General features: G+C 42.5%; 1 protein-coding gene across 1 annotated transcript in view; it reads left to right on the top strand.

Annotated features, from left to right (window-relative positions):
* Window positions 1-15,669, top strand: part of LOC141111760 (neural-cadherin-like) — a 130,839-nt gene that overhangs the window by 1,860 nt on the left and 113,310 nt on the right. The window contains 5 exon segments of the mRNA XM_073603899.1: window positions 327-379; window positions 382-530; window positions 3,377-3,443; window positions 3,446-3,487; window positions 8,630-8,879. Coding sequence (XP_073460000.1) covers window positions 327-379; window positions 382-530; window positions 3,377-3,443; window positions 3,446-3,487; window positions 8,630-8,879 — 561 coding nt within the window.

The raw sequence follows: 15,669 nt of genomic DNA, 5'->3' as shown, positions 1-15,669 counted from the left end.
CTCATGGTGTCACACTTTAAAGGGGTTTCTTTTAAAGGTGGGGATAAAGCTGAAGCCATTTTCATTCAAATCTGGTTTAGAATGTGCCAAGACTGTATGCAGACGGGCACCATTTTCCTGTAGTCTAGAGAGAGCTTGATGAACTGGAACTCATTCCCAACCAGCACCAGCTAGCAGTGTAACCAGCCGGCCTGTGAAAGAAATCTGAGGCTTTTGGTGACCACAAAGGAAGTGAGGGTATCCCCTCCCCCCCAACCTTGACACAGACATCACTTAAAATTAGACAGAGGTCCTCACACTTCCCATTTTCAATTTTCTTCTTCCAGATTGGGGACAGTGTTGGCGCTCTCCCACCAGAACAGGACATTAAGCTACAGTTTGGTGTCAAACCTCACAATTTGTTCACCATTCACCACCTGAGCGGGGAGATATCAATGACAAAGAGTGTGGATTATGAGACGGAGCCCCATCAGTTTCTGCTCCTGGTGAGAGCAAGTGAAGACCACCAATCCCTGACCAGCACTGCTGAGGTAGGCACAGAATGCACGCTAGGCACTTTGCTAGTGTCCCAGGGGGTGTCAGGCGAACACACCAGGCATAACCCGCCAAACCCTTCAGTGAAGAAGTTCTTTAGCAGGCTAATGGTCTGCAGCTTGTCATATATGGTGAGAGAGAAGGGTCGGTGACTGTTCCTGGGACTGACAGGTGCTCTCCCCGGACAAGGTTGACCTTACCGAGTTGGCCAATCACAGGCTGCAAACATAACACCCAACCAATCACCAGCGCCCCCAACATCCAATTCTGCCCTCATCTCCTGAGTGATAGCCAATCCATTTATTAACTATTTGTGGGTAGTGTGGGCTAAGGGGCAGTTGAGCTGCTTTGTGTCCCACAAATATGACTGGGCCCAGGACAGCTGTCCCTTTTGTTCCACATTAAAGAAGGTCTTGCTTCTTTCTGCTGAGAAGCTGCACTTATTGTCTCATTGAAGCCGGATAAGCCTACCCATTATATAGCCTATGTGGTCATTATGAACCCTTCCAGCTTGAACTTCACCACTCTGGAGTTTACTGGCTTAGTTTGCATTGTAACAGATTTATTTTATTGTAATTCATTTGTTGCCTGTGAGTTTGAACATGCCAGGTGGAAGCTAAAATCAGGCTGACAGAGGGTGTGGATGCAGGGATCTACCGCGAGGCAAACAAAGCGTTTGCTTAGGGTGGCATTTTTCATGGGGGCAGCACCGTTCCCAGGCAGAGGGACACTACGAGCATTGGTGTCGCTACAGGGGGGTGTGGACCGCACCCGGGTGACACTCACCAGAGGGGTGACACCAGGGGTGGCCACGAACTGACTGTTCGGTGACAGGGGAGCAAAGCAGAAGCAGGAGGTGGCGGTGGCTGAAGCCTCTGATCCAGAAGTAGCTCACTTGGCAAAGCAGGTCAGAGTCCCAGTAGCCTCGCTACACACAGTGGGCTGTGAAAGCTGAGTCTGTGTAGTTTTTTTGGGGGGGGATAGGAGACCCTCCTAGTGTAGTATGGGGGGATAGGGGAGCCCCCTTCTCACCCCCTTCCCTCTCTCTGCCTTCACCTCTTCCCCCATCTCTCTTTCACCCTGCTCTTTCTCTCCAACCACCTCATTTCCCCCCCCTCTCTCACCCCCTCTCTCACCCCCCTCTCTCACCCCCCTCTCTCTCCCCTCTTTCTCTCACCCCATCTCTCTCTCACCCCATCTCTCTCACCTCTCTCTCTCACCCCCTTCCCTCTCTCTGCCTTCACCTCTTCCCCCCTCTCTCTTTCACCCCCATGTCTCTCTCCTCCTCTCTCTCTCCTCCTCTCTCTCTCTCTCTCCTCTCTCTCTCTCTCCTCCTCTCTCTCCTCCTCTCTCTCTCTCACCCCCTCTTTCTCTCTCTCTCTCTCTCTCTCTCTCTCTCTCTCTCTCTCTCTCTCTCTCTCTCTCTCTCTCTCTCTCTCTCTCTCTCTCTCACCCCCTTCCTTCTCTCTGCCTTTGCCTCTTCCCCCATTTCTCTCTCCTCCTCCTCCTCTCTCTCTCTCACCCCCTCTCTCTCACCCCCTCTTTCTCTCTCTCTCTTCCCCTCTCACTCTCTTTCTCTCTCGCCCATCCCCCCTTTTTTTCTTTCTCTCTCACTCCCCCTCTCACCCCCCTCTCTCGCCCCTCCCTCCTCTCTCACCTCCTCTCCCACCCCTCTCTCTCTCACCCCCTTCCTTCTCTCTGCCTTCACCTCTCCCCCCCATTTCTCTCTCCTCCTCTCTCTCTCTCTCTCTCTCTCTCTCTCTCTTTCTCACCCCCTCTCTTTCATCCCCTCTCACTCTCTCTTTCTCTCTGCCTTCACCTCTTCCCCATCTCTCTCTCTCTCTCCAACCACCTCATTCCCCCCCTCTCACCCTCTCTCTCTCTCTCTCTCTCTCTCTCTCTCTCTCTCTCTCTCTCTCTCTCTCTCTCTCTCTCTCTCTCTCTCATCCCCTCTCACTCTCTCTTTCTCTCTCGCCCCTCCCCCTTTTTCTTTCTCACTCCCCCTCTCACCCCCCTCTCTCGCCCCTCCCCCTCCTCTCACCTCCTCTCCCACCCCTCTCTCTCGCTCTCTCACCCCCTTCCTTCTCTCTGCCTTCATCTCTCCCCCCCATTTCTCTCTCCTCCTCTCTCTCTCTCACCCCTTCTCTCATCCACTCTGGCCTCTCTTTTTCTCTCGCCCCTCCCCCCTCTTTCTCTCTCTCTCACCCCCTCTCTCTCATCCACTCTCACTCTCTCTTTCTCTCGCCCCTCCCCCCTTTTTTTCTCTCTCTCTCACCCCGCCCCCCACCCTCTCTCTCTCTCTCTCAACCCCTCTCTCTCTCCCCCCACCTCTGAAGAGGTGGAGCTCTAGTAGGAAGAGGTGAGCCTACAGGTGGATCTTAAACAGCAAGGGGTGGACAGATTTAGATGGGAGGGCACCCAATTGTAGTCTTGCCTAGGCCAGCAAGAGGCGGGCAGTGACACAAGGTCTGCGGGGTCTAAAACACGCTGTCACCTTTCGTGCTATAAAAAAAGATTAGAGACTTGCATTGCTTTAAAAAAGAATCAATTGGCAGATAAAACAGTCCTTACATGGCAAAGCTGTCTTTTTTTAAGTCACGCAGCTCTTCCCAGAGACGCGGCCAGTCGGTGACGATGCCGGGGCCTTGTAGTTTTCTGGCACGTACACGCACGGAGGGAGCCGCTTTATGACCCTATCACAGCGCTGACGTGCAAGCAGATGCTTTATTGTCCTGTTTGCCGGCAGCAGGCTCTCACTGATTCATTTTTATATCAAGATATTAGTGTCCGGTTTATTGCGCTCTGCTGGAACTCTTCCGCGCTTAATGGAAATGTCTTGCAGGTTGCGGTGGTGATTACAGACGTAAATGATTGCGCCCCCGAATTTCAGCAGACCATCTACAGTAAGGAGGCGTCCCTGAGACCGTGCCGCCGACATCCACCCTGCTGCAAGGTTAGTAACATCTGGCCGAGCTAACGAGGAGCCATAAATTCTCCGACAAAGACGCCGCGCAGAAAAAAAAACACGGCTCAGATACTTACCCCAACCGCAAGGATCGAGAGGAACTTCGGAGAAAGTTCAAATTACAGAGATGCTAGACGAATAATTATATTTTTATTCTTGTTGGTTATTCGGAAAGTATTGTAGCCAATAAGGTCTGAAGTAAGCTGAGGGGCCACACCTCAAAATGTACACATTACCCATGGAATCCAAAAATTGGATTTTCAAGTCACCAAGCCAAATAAAAAAAAAAAAAAAAAACCTACAATTATAAAACAATCAATTATATTAAGTATTACATAAAATTGTGGTAAAAGCAGGGCAGATATACAATGCCACCCAAAAAAATGCCGATTTCCTGTCATTATTGGAGGCTTTTGGCTCCCAGTACTCCCAGGGCACCAAACCACAAAAAACTAAAATATAAAACAATCAATATTATTAAATATTACATAAAATCATGATAAAAGCAAGGCATGATAAATACAATATACACAATGCTGTCCAAAAAATGGAAAATTCCTGGCATTATTTAAAGCTCTGCTTTCAAAACTTTTAACGCTCCAAACCAAAAAAAGGAAAAAAAAACCCAAAACACTACAATTCGAAAACAATACATTTTAGTAAATATTACATAAAATCATGAAAAAAAGCAAAAATGCCAATTTTCTGGTGTCATTGAGGCTTTGGCTTCAACACTTAAAGCCACCAGAAAAAAAAAAACTACAATTATAAAACAATCAATGTTACTAAATATTATTATTAATATATGCCCATTTCCTAGCGTTATTTAGGGTTTGGCTTCAATACTTTTAAGGCACCAAACTAAAAAAAAAAAAAAAAAAAAAAACTACAATTTTTTGGACAGCATGTACAATGCGTCCAAAAAATGGCAAATTCCTGGCGTTAGTTAAGGCTCTGGCTTTAAAAACTTTTAAGGCACCAAACCAAAAAAAAGAAAAAAAGAAAACACTACAGTTCTAAAACAATACATTTTATTAAATATACATAAAATTATGAAAAAAGCAAAAATGCCAATTTTCTAGTGTCATTGAGGCCTTGGCTTCAATGCTTTTAAGGCACTAAACCAAAAAAAAAAAAAAAAACCAAATAATAAGACAATCAATTTTATTAAATATTACATTAAAATCATGATGAAAACAAGGCAGATATACAATATATAGAATACTGTCCGAAAATGCCAATTTCCTGGCATTATTTGAGACATTGGCTTTAATACTTTTAGGCACTTGGCCAAAAAAAATGTTAAAATAATCAATTTTATTAAATATTACATAAAACCATAGCGTTATTTAAGGCTTTGGATTCAATAATTTTATATCACGATAAAAGCAAGGGCAGATATACAATATATGCTGTCCAAAAAATGCCAATTCTAGCATTATTTGAGGCCTCGGCTTTAATTCTAAGGCACCTAGTCAAAAAAAAAAAATTGTTAAAATATTCAATTTTATTAAATATTACATACAACCATGATAAATGCAAGGCTGATAAAGAAGATTTTTTTCTACAATAATATTTGTTACATCAATGCAATTTTGCAGTCAATCAGATTTTGACCGATTTGTTAAATGTGATCCCAACGCATTTCAGTTTTAATAGAGATAGGCGGTCACTTTAGACCACCTATCTCTCCCCCCATGAAGATTCTTTAGATATTGAAATGCATCAGAATCACATGTAACAATCAGTCAAAATCTGATTAATTGTAAAATTATATTGCTGTAACGTGTGTGTAACAAACATTATTGTAAAAAAAAAATCTTCTTTATCAGACTTGCTTTTATCATGGCTTTATGTAATATTAATCACGTGAGAAAATTTTACCTCCTTCATGACCAGGCCATTTTTGCTATTCAGAACTGAGCTACTTTAACTGGTAATGCAAAGCTGTACCCAAACGAAATGTATCCACTTTGTTGGCAGGGAATACACGGACATCCTTGGGTTTCAGTGGTTCAGTGGCACCTACAGGCATCAATCCTGTATTGATCTTTTCAGCCGGCGATTCTGAATAAGGCAGAAGTAATCTGAGTGGCTAATTAGCTGCTCAATCACTTCTGTAGGTGGTGGAAGGGGGAAACCAGGAGTGACGAGTTAATTCATGAATTCCGGTTCCGCCCCTTTGTTTACCTGACCACCAGCGGCCAGGTAAGTAGCCGATCAGACCGAGCTGTGTCTGATCAGCTACATGGCAGGCCAGAGGAGAGATTTGGGGTCTAATAGACCCCAAGTATCTCCATAAAGAGGACCTGTCACCTGTTACGGAGATTTGGGGTCTACTAGACCCCAAGTATCTCCATAAAGAGGACCTATCACAAGGGATGTTGTTCATACCTTGTGATAGCAATAAAGTTAGTACAAAAAAAATAAATAAAATAAATATATATAAAAAAAAAAAAAATTAAAGCGCCCCATCCTATCGTGCTTACGCGCAAATTCGAACGCATAAATTACTCCCGCACACATACAGTATCTCACAAAAGTGAGTACACCCCTAAGTGAAAATGTCCAAATTGGGCCCAAAGTGTCAATATTTTGTGTGGCCACCGTTATTTTCCAGCACTGCCTTAACCCTCTTGGGCATGGAGTGCACCAGAGCTTCTCAGGTTGCCACTGGAGTCCTCTTCCACTCCTCCATGACGACATCACAGAGCTGGTGAATGCTGGAGACCTTGTGCTTCTCCACCTTCCGTTTGAAGATACTCCACAGATGCTCAATAGGGTTTAGGTCTGGAGACATGCTTGGCCAGTCCATCACCTTTACCCTCAGCTTCTTTAGCAAGGCAGTGGTTGTCTTGGAGGTGTGTTTGGGGGTCCAAATTTACCACACCTGCTCCTCATTCACACCTGAGACCTTGTAATACCAATTAGTCACATGACACCAGGGAGGGAAAATGGCTAATTGAGCCCAATTTGAACATTTATATATTTTTACAAATAAACATGTGAAAAGTGTGGAGTACATTTGTATGGCGCCCCCCTGAGTCAATACTTTGTAGAACCCCTTTCACTGCAATTACAGCTGCAAGTCTTTTTGGGGATGTCTCTACCAGCTTTGCACACATAGAGAGGGACATTTCTGCCCATTCTTCTTTGCAAAATATCTCAAGTTCTGTCAGATTGAATGGAGAGCGTCTGTGAACAGGAATTTTCAAGTCTTGCTACAGATTCTCAATTGGATTTAGGTCTGGACTGCGACTGGGCCATTCTAACACATGAATATGCTTTGATCTAAACCATTCCATTGTAGCTCTGGTTGTATGTTTAGGGTCGTTGTCCTGCTGGAAGGTGAAACTCCACCCCAGTCTCAAGTCTTTTGCAGACTCTAACAGGTTTTCTTCTAAGATTGCCCTGTATTTTGCTCCATCCATCTTCCCATCAACTCTGACCAGCTTCCCTGTCCCTGCTGAAGAAAAGCATCCCCACAACATGATGCTGCCACCACCATGTTTCACGGTGGGGATGGTGTGTTCAGGGTGATGTGCAGTGTTAGTTTTCTGCCACACATAGCGTTTTGCTTTGAGTCCAAAAAGGTCAATTTTGGTCTCATCTGACCAGAGCACCTTCTACCGGGGTTATGGCTAGCTGCCATAACCCCGGTATCCTTTTCTTCAGCAGGCAGTCGGCTTTCAGATTAAAGTGGCCTCTGCGGCGGATTCTCCACAAGATCACTTTTATTGGCAGCGGGAGGGGCCCACCGCGCTCCAGTGCCCTCCGCCGCTTACCAGAGCCGTGGGCAGCGGTGGAGTCGATCGCATCCTCTTCTCTCTGTGGTATGGAGCTGAGTGAGGGGAAGGTGGCCACAACCCGGCTCCATACCATTTCAGGGCGGAAGTGACGTCAAAATGTCACTTCCGCCCATAGCTCTTAAAGGGACATTTTTCTTTTTTTTTTTTTAAACTACTTTTTTTTTCTATTGCATTTAAGTGTAAATATGAGATCTGAGGTCTTTTTGACCCCAGATCTCACATTTAAGAGGTCCTGCCATGCTTTTTTTCTCTTACAAGGGATGTTTACATTCCTTGTAATAGGAATAAAAGTGACAATTTTTTTTTTAAAAGAACAGTGTAAAAATAAAAAAATAAAAGGTAAAATAAATGAGAAAAAAAAAAATATTATTTAAATGCACCCCGTCCCGCCGAGCTCGCGTGCAGAAGCGAACGCATGTGTGAAAACGGTGTTCAAACCACACACGTGAGGTATCACCGCGATCGGTAGAGCAAGAGCAATAATTCTAGCCCTAGACCTCATCTGTAACTCAAAACATGCAACCTGTAGAATTTTTTTTTAAACGTCGCCTATGGAGATTTTTAAGGGTAAAAGTTTGCCGCCATACCACGAGCGGGCGCAACTTTGAAGCGTGACATGTTGGGTATCAATTTACTCGGCGTAACATCATCTTTCACAATATGAAAAAAAAAAAATTGGGCTAACTTTACTGTTGTCTTATTTTTTTAATTCAAAAAAGTGCATTTTTTCCAAAAAAAGTGCGCTTGTAAGATCACTGCGCAAATACAGTGTGACAGAAAGTATTGCAACGACCGCCATTTTGTTCTCTACGATGTTAGAAAAAAAAAAAAATATATATATATATATATATATATATATATATATATATATATATATAGTGTTTGGGGGCTCTAAGTAATTTTCTAGCAAAAAAAAAATGATTTTAACTTGTAAACAACAAGTTTGAAAAACAGGCCCGGTCCTTAAGTGGTTAAGATCTTTACATGTAGAGCCATAAAAACCTGAAGGGGTTCTAACCCTTCATTACTCCAAAACTCCAAATAAAAGTCTTGGCTTCACACACAATGTAAGAACTCCTTTTTTCTGAAGGATAAAACCCAAAATGATGATACGTTTTATCTTACACGGCTTCCGCGGGCAGCCCGGAACAAAGGAGCGAGAGCGCAGAGCTGGAAACGGCATGCACACAGTAAATAACAAAGGGATAATTATCGGGGCCGCACACAAGCAGTCATTTTCCTGATAATGGTGTATCTATGTATCCTGTCCTCTAATTGTTCTCCTGCTCCAGCAATTATTTCCTTTCTTCTCTCTCCGCAGTCGCGGCCGCTGACTGTGACACTGGCGCCAACGGCGAGTTCTCCTACTTCACGCTCAGCCCTGATTTCAGCATCTCCGAGAAGGGTGTCATTAGCCCGGCACGGGGCCTGGACTACGAGCGGCCCGGCCACCTGTACGAGTTTGTCATCCTGGCGGTAGACCGCGGCGAGCCGCCCAACACCGGGACCGCCACCGTCAGGATCCGAGTGTCCAACGTGAATGACGAAGCGCCGGAATTTTCCCAAGCAGTGTCAGTCCTCAATATTTATTATACCCCGAGGATAGATAGATTTTGTGATATCAGGACCTGAACAAATTATCTATCCATCTGTGATAATATCTATTATCTATCCAACCCAACTTCTATGGTATCCACTAATCTCTATTTTATTGATTCATCATCTATCTATCTATCTATCAAAAATTCCGCTATCTATTATCTATCTATCAAAATGGAGGTAGATAGATAGATAGATGGATAGATCAATTGATAGATTATCTATCTATCTATCTATCTATCTATCTATCTATCTATCTATCTATCTATCTATCTATCTATCCAGGGCTTTATTTCTCAGGATAATAGGTGCAGGAACTCCCCCCTCACCCCCTTCGAAGTCACCCCTTGTCTCCGCCCCCTACCCACCTCTGTGCGCCGTCCCTTGGTTCTACCCCCTACCCACCTCCCAGTACCGCCTCTTTTAGGAGTATACATAACCAAGTATCATTCTGTGGTTCTGTGGCGTAATTAAATAATTTGTATAAAATTTGTTAACAGCAAAATGCAACAAAAGTTCCCTCACACAACAATGCCCCCCCCCGGCAACAAAAATCCACCCCAGCACAAATAGACCCCCAGCAGCAACAGCAGATTTCCCAGCAGCCAGCAACAATAGACATCTTTCTCAACACTAGATTCCTCTCAGCAACAACGTATTCCCCCAGGAATATAAAACCCCCTCCCAGCAACACGAGCAACAAGATCCTGCGCAAAAATAGAGCCCCACCAGCATAGTCGCTGTGGACTATAGATCCTCCAGTGGCAATCATCAATAGACCCTCCAGCACATCCCCAGCACCCCTTGCCCACACATAAATTTAGTGCTGGAGGTGCCGGAACTGCGTTCCCCCTGAAAAAAAGCCCTGTATCTATCTATCTATCTATCTATCTATCTATCTATCTATCTATCTATCTATCTATCTATCTATCTATCTTCCTCTATTTAGATAGATAGATAGATAGATAGATAGATAGATAGATAGATAGATAGATAGTGGCAGGATTGACAAAATAGAAGTTGGGTGGATAGATAGGTAGGTAGCTTATCTATCTGTCTATCTATGATAATATCTGCTAATTACCTGTGATAATATCTATCTATCTATCTATCTATCTATCTATCTATCTATCTATCTATCTATCTATCTAAATAGAGATAGATAGATAGATAGATAGATAGATAGATAGATAGATAGATAGATAGATAGATAGATAGATAGATCAATTGATAGATTATCTACCTTACTACCCTATCATTATCTATCTATCTGTGATAATATCATCTATATATCTATCTTTCTATCTATCCCCCGAACTTCTATTTTGTCCACCCATATCTATGTTATCAATCCTGCCATCAACTATCAATGCTGACTCAGATAGATAGATAGATAGATAGATAGATAGATAGATAGATAGATAGATAGATAGATAGATAGATAGATAGATAGATAGATAGATAGAGTCAGCATTGATAGTTGATGGCAGGATTGATAACATAGATATGGGTGGACAAAATAGAAGTTCGGGGGATAGATAGAAAGATAGATATATAGATGATATTATCACAGATAGATAGATAATGATAGGGTAGTAAGGTAGATTATCTATCTATCTATCTATCTATCTATCTATCTATCTATCTATCTATCTATCTATCTATCTATCTATCTATCTATCTATCTATCTATCTATCTATCTATCTGTCTATCTCATCCATGATCTCAATCTCTCTATACATTTATCTATCACAGTCTATCTATCCCTCTCTTTTTATCTGTCATACCTTCTTTTATCTATTAGTATGTATATACAGTATGTGTGTGTGTGTGTGTGTGTGTGTGTGTATATATATATATATATATATATATATATACTTCTGCAACATATTCCTGTTTCTAGGTCTCCCCCATAGTAATTGATGCTTCTTCTTATCTGTACAGAGAACACATCGCCGAGCCTCCTGCCCCCCCCCCCCCCCGACCTAATATTTTTCTTTGTGCCTTTAAGTCTAAAGTTTGTATTTTTACCCTCGATTAGAGCGCAGTTGTCTGTATTTTGCTGCGAGCTACCTAACCCCCTCCCCCCCTCCCTTCCCCCGGACCCCCTGTCAGCTCCACAGAACACAGCTTGTTACAGACACGATGGTGGCCTATTTTTTCCTTAAAATCCTCCTGCATCTTCCGAGGCCCTTCCATGTAATGTCTGAGCCTCCCGTGTCTCTGTGGCTTTTTGTTTTACAGCTTGAAAGCTGTCAGAGCTGGAATCGATTTGCTCGTTAGACTTCAGGCGAAGAGAGTGGCCTCTGGGCTGCAATTTGCTGCTGAGCGGCTGAACGAAATCGCATGTGTTCCCGTTTCCTAATCCACTGCACCGATCCAGGGCTTATATATAGTATATAGTTTGTGTATGTGTGTATGTATGTGTATGTGTATGTGTATATATATATATATATATATATATATATATATATATATATATATATATATATATATATATATATATATATATATATATATATATATATATATATATAGTGTAAGGGGGGGCAGACCTAAGTAGTATTTGCAGTGGTAAGTCATACCCGAGACAAGGACACCCAGAAACAGTCCAAGCAGGTTTGTTCTGCAGTTTGATTTAGCAAACAAATACGGTTTTAACAGCAGAGATATGTAGAGTAAGTCCAAATAAAATATCTGCTGTCCGAATTAGTAAACTCAGGTCAGTTCTTGACCTGTTCTGCCAGGTAAGATGTGGACCCAGCGATGAAGGCTTTATCCTAACCAAAGCTCTGCAAAGCCTCCAAGCTCCAGGACCCAGTTCATAATTTATTAAGATTCTGAAAAAACATTTTTTTTTTTCTCTCGATATCAGACACAAGCCCTGGATTTTCTCACAATTTGTAGGTGTAGGTGAGAAATCTAAGTGACACAATCCAGCAGTGTATATATATATATATATATATATATATATATATATATATATATATATATATATATATATATATATATACACAGTGGGGAAAATAATGATTTGATCCCCTACAGATTTTGTAAGTTTGCCCACATACAAAGAAATGAAAGGTCTATCATTTTTATCATAGGTGTATTTTAAATGCTAAAGACAGAATATCAACCAAACATCCAGAAAAAAAAAACACGATACAAAGGTTATAAATTGAATTGCAGTTCAGTGAGTAAAATAAGTATTTGATCCCTCTACTGACCAACAATAATTCTGGCTCCCACAGACTGGCTACAGTAGGTGCTCATGTGGTACACAGATTAGTCCTGTCAAAGTAAGAAGGAGCTCCTAACGACAACTCGTTATGTGTAGAAAAGTCACCTGTCTACAGAATCTCTTTCTTCCATTCAAATCTCACCATCATGGGTGAGACCAAAGAGCTGTCAAAGGAGGTCGGGGACAAGATTGTGGATCTGCACGAGGCTGGAATGGGCTACAAGACCATCAGCAAGAAGCTTGGTGAGAAGGAGACAACTGTTGGAGTGATTATTCCCAAATGGAAGAAATACAAAATAACCATCAACCACCTCAGTCTGGAGCTCCATGCAAGATTTCATCTCATGGGGTAAGAATGATCATGAGAAAAGTGAGGGATCAGTTCAGGACTACACGGGAGGAGCTTGTGAATGATCTCAAGGCAGTTGGGGCCACAGTCACCAAACAAACCATTGGTAACACAATACACCGCCATGGATTAAAACCCTGCAGTGCCCGCAAGGTCCCTCTCCTCAAGAAGACACATGTACAGAACCGTCTGAAGTTTTCCAATGAACATCTAAATGATTCAGAGAAGGATTGGGAGAAAGTGCTGTGGTCAGAGCAAATTGAGCTCTTTGGCATTAACTCTACTCGCCGTGTTTGGAGGAAGAAAAATGCTGACTATGACCCTAAGAACACCATCCCTATAGTTAAGCACGGAGGTGGAGACATTATGCTTTGGGGCTGTTTCTCTGCTAAAGGTACAGACTGACTTTGCCGCATTGAGGGGCCAATGGACGGGGCCATGTAGTGTAAAATCTTGGATGAGAAGATGGGTCGTGGATGGGTCTTCCAGCATGACAATGGCCCAAAACATACCGCCAAGGCAACAAAAGAGTGGCTCAAGAAGAAGCACATTAAGATCATAGAATGGCCTAGTCAGTCTCCAGACCTTAATCCTATAGAAAATTTATGGACGGAGCTGAAACTTCAAGTTGCCAAGCAATAGCAAAGAAATCTTAAGGATTTAGAGAAGATCTGTAAAGAAGAGTGGACCAAAATCCCTCCCGAGATGTGTGCAAACCTGGTCACCAACGACAAGAAACGTCTCACCTTTGTGCTTGCCAGCAAGGGTTTTGCCACCAAGTACTAAGTCATGTTTTGCTTGGGGATGAAATATTTATTTTACTCACTGAACTGCAACTCAATTTATAACATTTTTTTAATGTGTTTTTTTCTGGATTTTGGTTGATATTCTGTCTCTATCATTTAAAATACACCTATAATAAAAATTATAGACCCTTCATTTCTTTGTAAGTGGGTAAATTTACAAAATATGCAGGGGATCAAATAATTATTTTCCCCACTGTATATATTACTGTACAAACAGTTTTAGGCAGGTGTGAAAAAATACTGCATATGAAGAATGCTCTCAGAAATAAAAGTGTTAATTTTATTTATATCAATTAACAAAATTGAAAGTAAATGAACAGAGGAGAAATCCAAAGCAAATTGATATTTGGTGTGACCGCTCTTTGCCTTCAAACCAGCCTCAATTCTTCTGGGTAGACTCGTACACAGTTTTTGAAGGAACTCGGCAGGTAGGTTGTTCCAAACATCTTAAAGTACTAAGCACAGATCTTCTGTGAATGTCGGCTGCCTTAAATCCTCGTGTCTATTCATGTAATCCCAGACAGACTGCATGATGTTGAGATGAGGGCTCTGTGGGGGCCAAACCATCACTTCCAGGGCTCCTTGTTCTTCTTAACACTGACGATAGTTCTTAATGACATTGGCTGTATGTTTGGGATCGTTGTCCTGCTGCAGAATACATTTGGGGCTAATCACAGGCTTCCCTGATGATATGGGATGATGGATAAGTATCTGCCTGTGTTTTTCAGCATTGAGGACACCATTGTTCCTCAATGCTCCAACTCCACTTGCAGAAATGCTCCAATGCTCCAACTCCACTTGCAGAAATGCAGCCCCAAACTTGCAAGGAACCTCCACCATGCTTCACAGTTGCCTGCAGACACTCATTATTGTACCGCTCTCCAGCCCTTCGCCAACAAACTTCCTCCTGCTACAGCCAAATATTTGGCATTTTGACTCATCAGTCCAGAGCACCTGCTGACATTTTTCTGCACCCCAGTTCCTATGTTTTCCTGTATATAGTTGAGTCGCTTAGCCTTATTTCTACATCGGAGGCATGGCTTTTTGGCCGCAACTCTTCCATGAAACCACTTCTGGCCAGACTTCTCCAGACAGTGGATGGGTGTATCTGGGTCCCACTGGTTTCCACCAGTTCTGTGCGTCAAATGGAAGTAAGGCAAATAAGCCTAGTAAGCCTTTTATCTGCTGCATTAGGTTTCCTTGGCTGACCTCAGCGTTGCTTGTTTCTTTGTGCTCCTTCAAAAGAGCTTGAACTGCACATCTTAAAAACCCCAGTCTGCTTTGAAATCTTTGCCTGGGAGAGGCCTTGCTGATGCAGTAAAACTACCTTGTGTCTTGTTGTCTGGCCATGGTCTATGACCTGTGGCATGAAACTGTCTTCCACAAGCTCACTTATAATAGCAGAGTTTTCCTGTTCCTCACCCAGTTTTAAGCCTCCTACAGAGCTGTTTCTGTTTCAGTTAATGACTGTGTTTCACCCTACATATCAAATTGATGATCATTAGCACCTGCTTGGTATAATTGATTAATCGTGCCTGAAACGAATCCTACAAATTCCCTGACTTTCTGCAAGTGTACAAACTGTTGAAATGTAAGAATTGATGCTGGTTTGAAACCAAGGGGTAGCCACACCAAATATTGATTTGGTTTAGATTTTTCTTCTGTTCGCTCACTTTGCATTTTGTAAATTGATACAAATAAACAAATAAAAAGAAAAAAAAAAAAAAATATATATATATTTGAAAGCAGAACCATAATATTATGACCACCCACCATAACCCATCAAGGCATGGACTCCACTAGACCTGTGAAGGTATGCTTTGGTATCTGGCACCAAGCTGTCAGTAACAGATCCTTTCAGCCAGGGGTCTTCAAACTATGGCCCTCTAGTCATGTCTGTGAATGTCAGTTTTACAATGCCTCATGGGACGTGTAGTTCCGCAACAGCTGGAGGGCCGTAGTTTGAAGAATCCTGCTTTAAGCTCTGTAAGTTAGGAGGTGAGGCCTCCATGGATCAGACTTGTTTTTCCAGCACATCCCACAGATGCTCAAGTCAACACCTTGGGCACTTGGGCACCCTAACCATTACTCTATCTTAAAAAAAAAAAAAGGAAAAAAAAAGAAAGGTTTTAGATATACTTTAAAGAGGACAAAAAAGAAGACTGGGTAGAATTTACTCTCCCTTGAGAAGTGGCGATTGAAGGAGGAGAGGAGCTTTTTGTTGATTGAATTAAGATTGGCGAGAGATTTGATTCTGATTCTTCTATTCTTCTTAAACTCAACCCAACCTCCAATTCTAACCTGAAGCCTCAATCTTACTCCCAAAGCTAACCTTAAAGCAAGCCTATGTTTTGCCCAAATCAGG

This window comes from Aquarana catesbeiana, linkage group LG11, assembly GCF_042186555.1.
Source record: "Aquarana catesbeiana isolate 2022-GZ linkage group LG11, ASM4218655v1, whole genome shotgun sequence".
NCBI lineage: Eukaryota > Metazoa > Chordata > Amphibia > Anura > Ranidae > Aquarana > Aquarana catesbeiana.
This window is presented reverse-complemented; position numbering and strand designations above follow the sequence as displayed.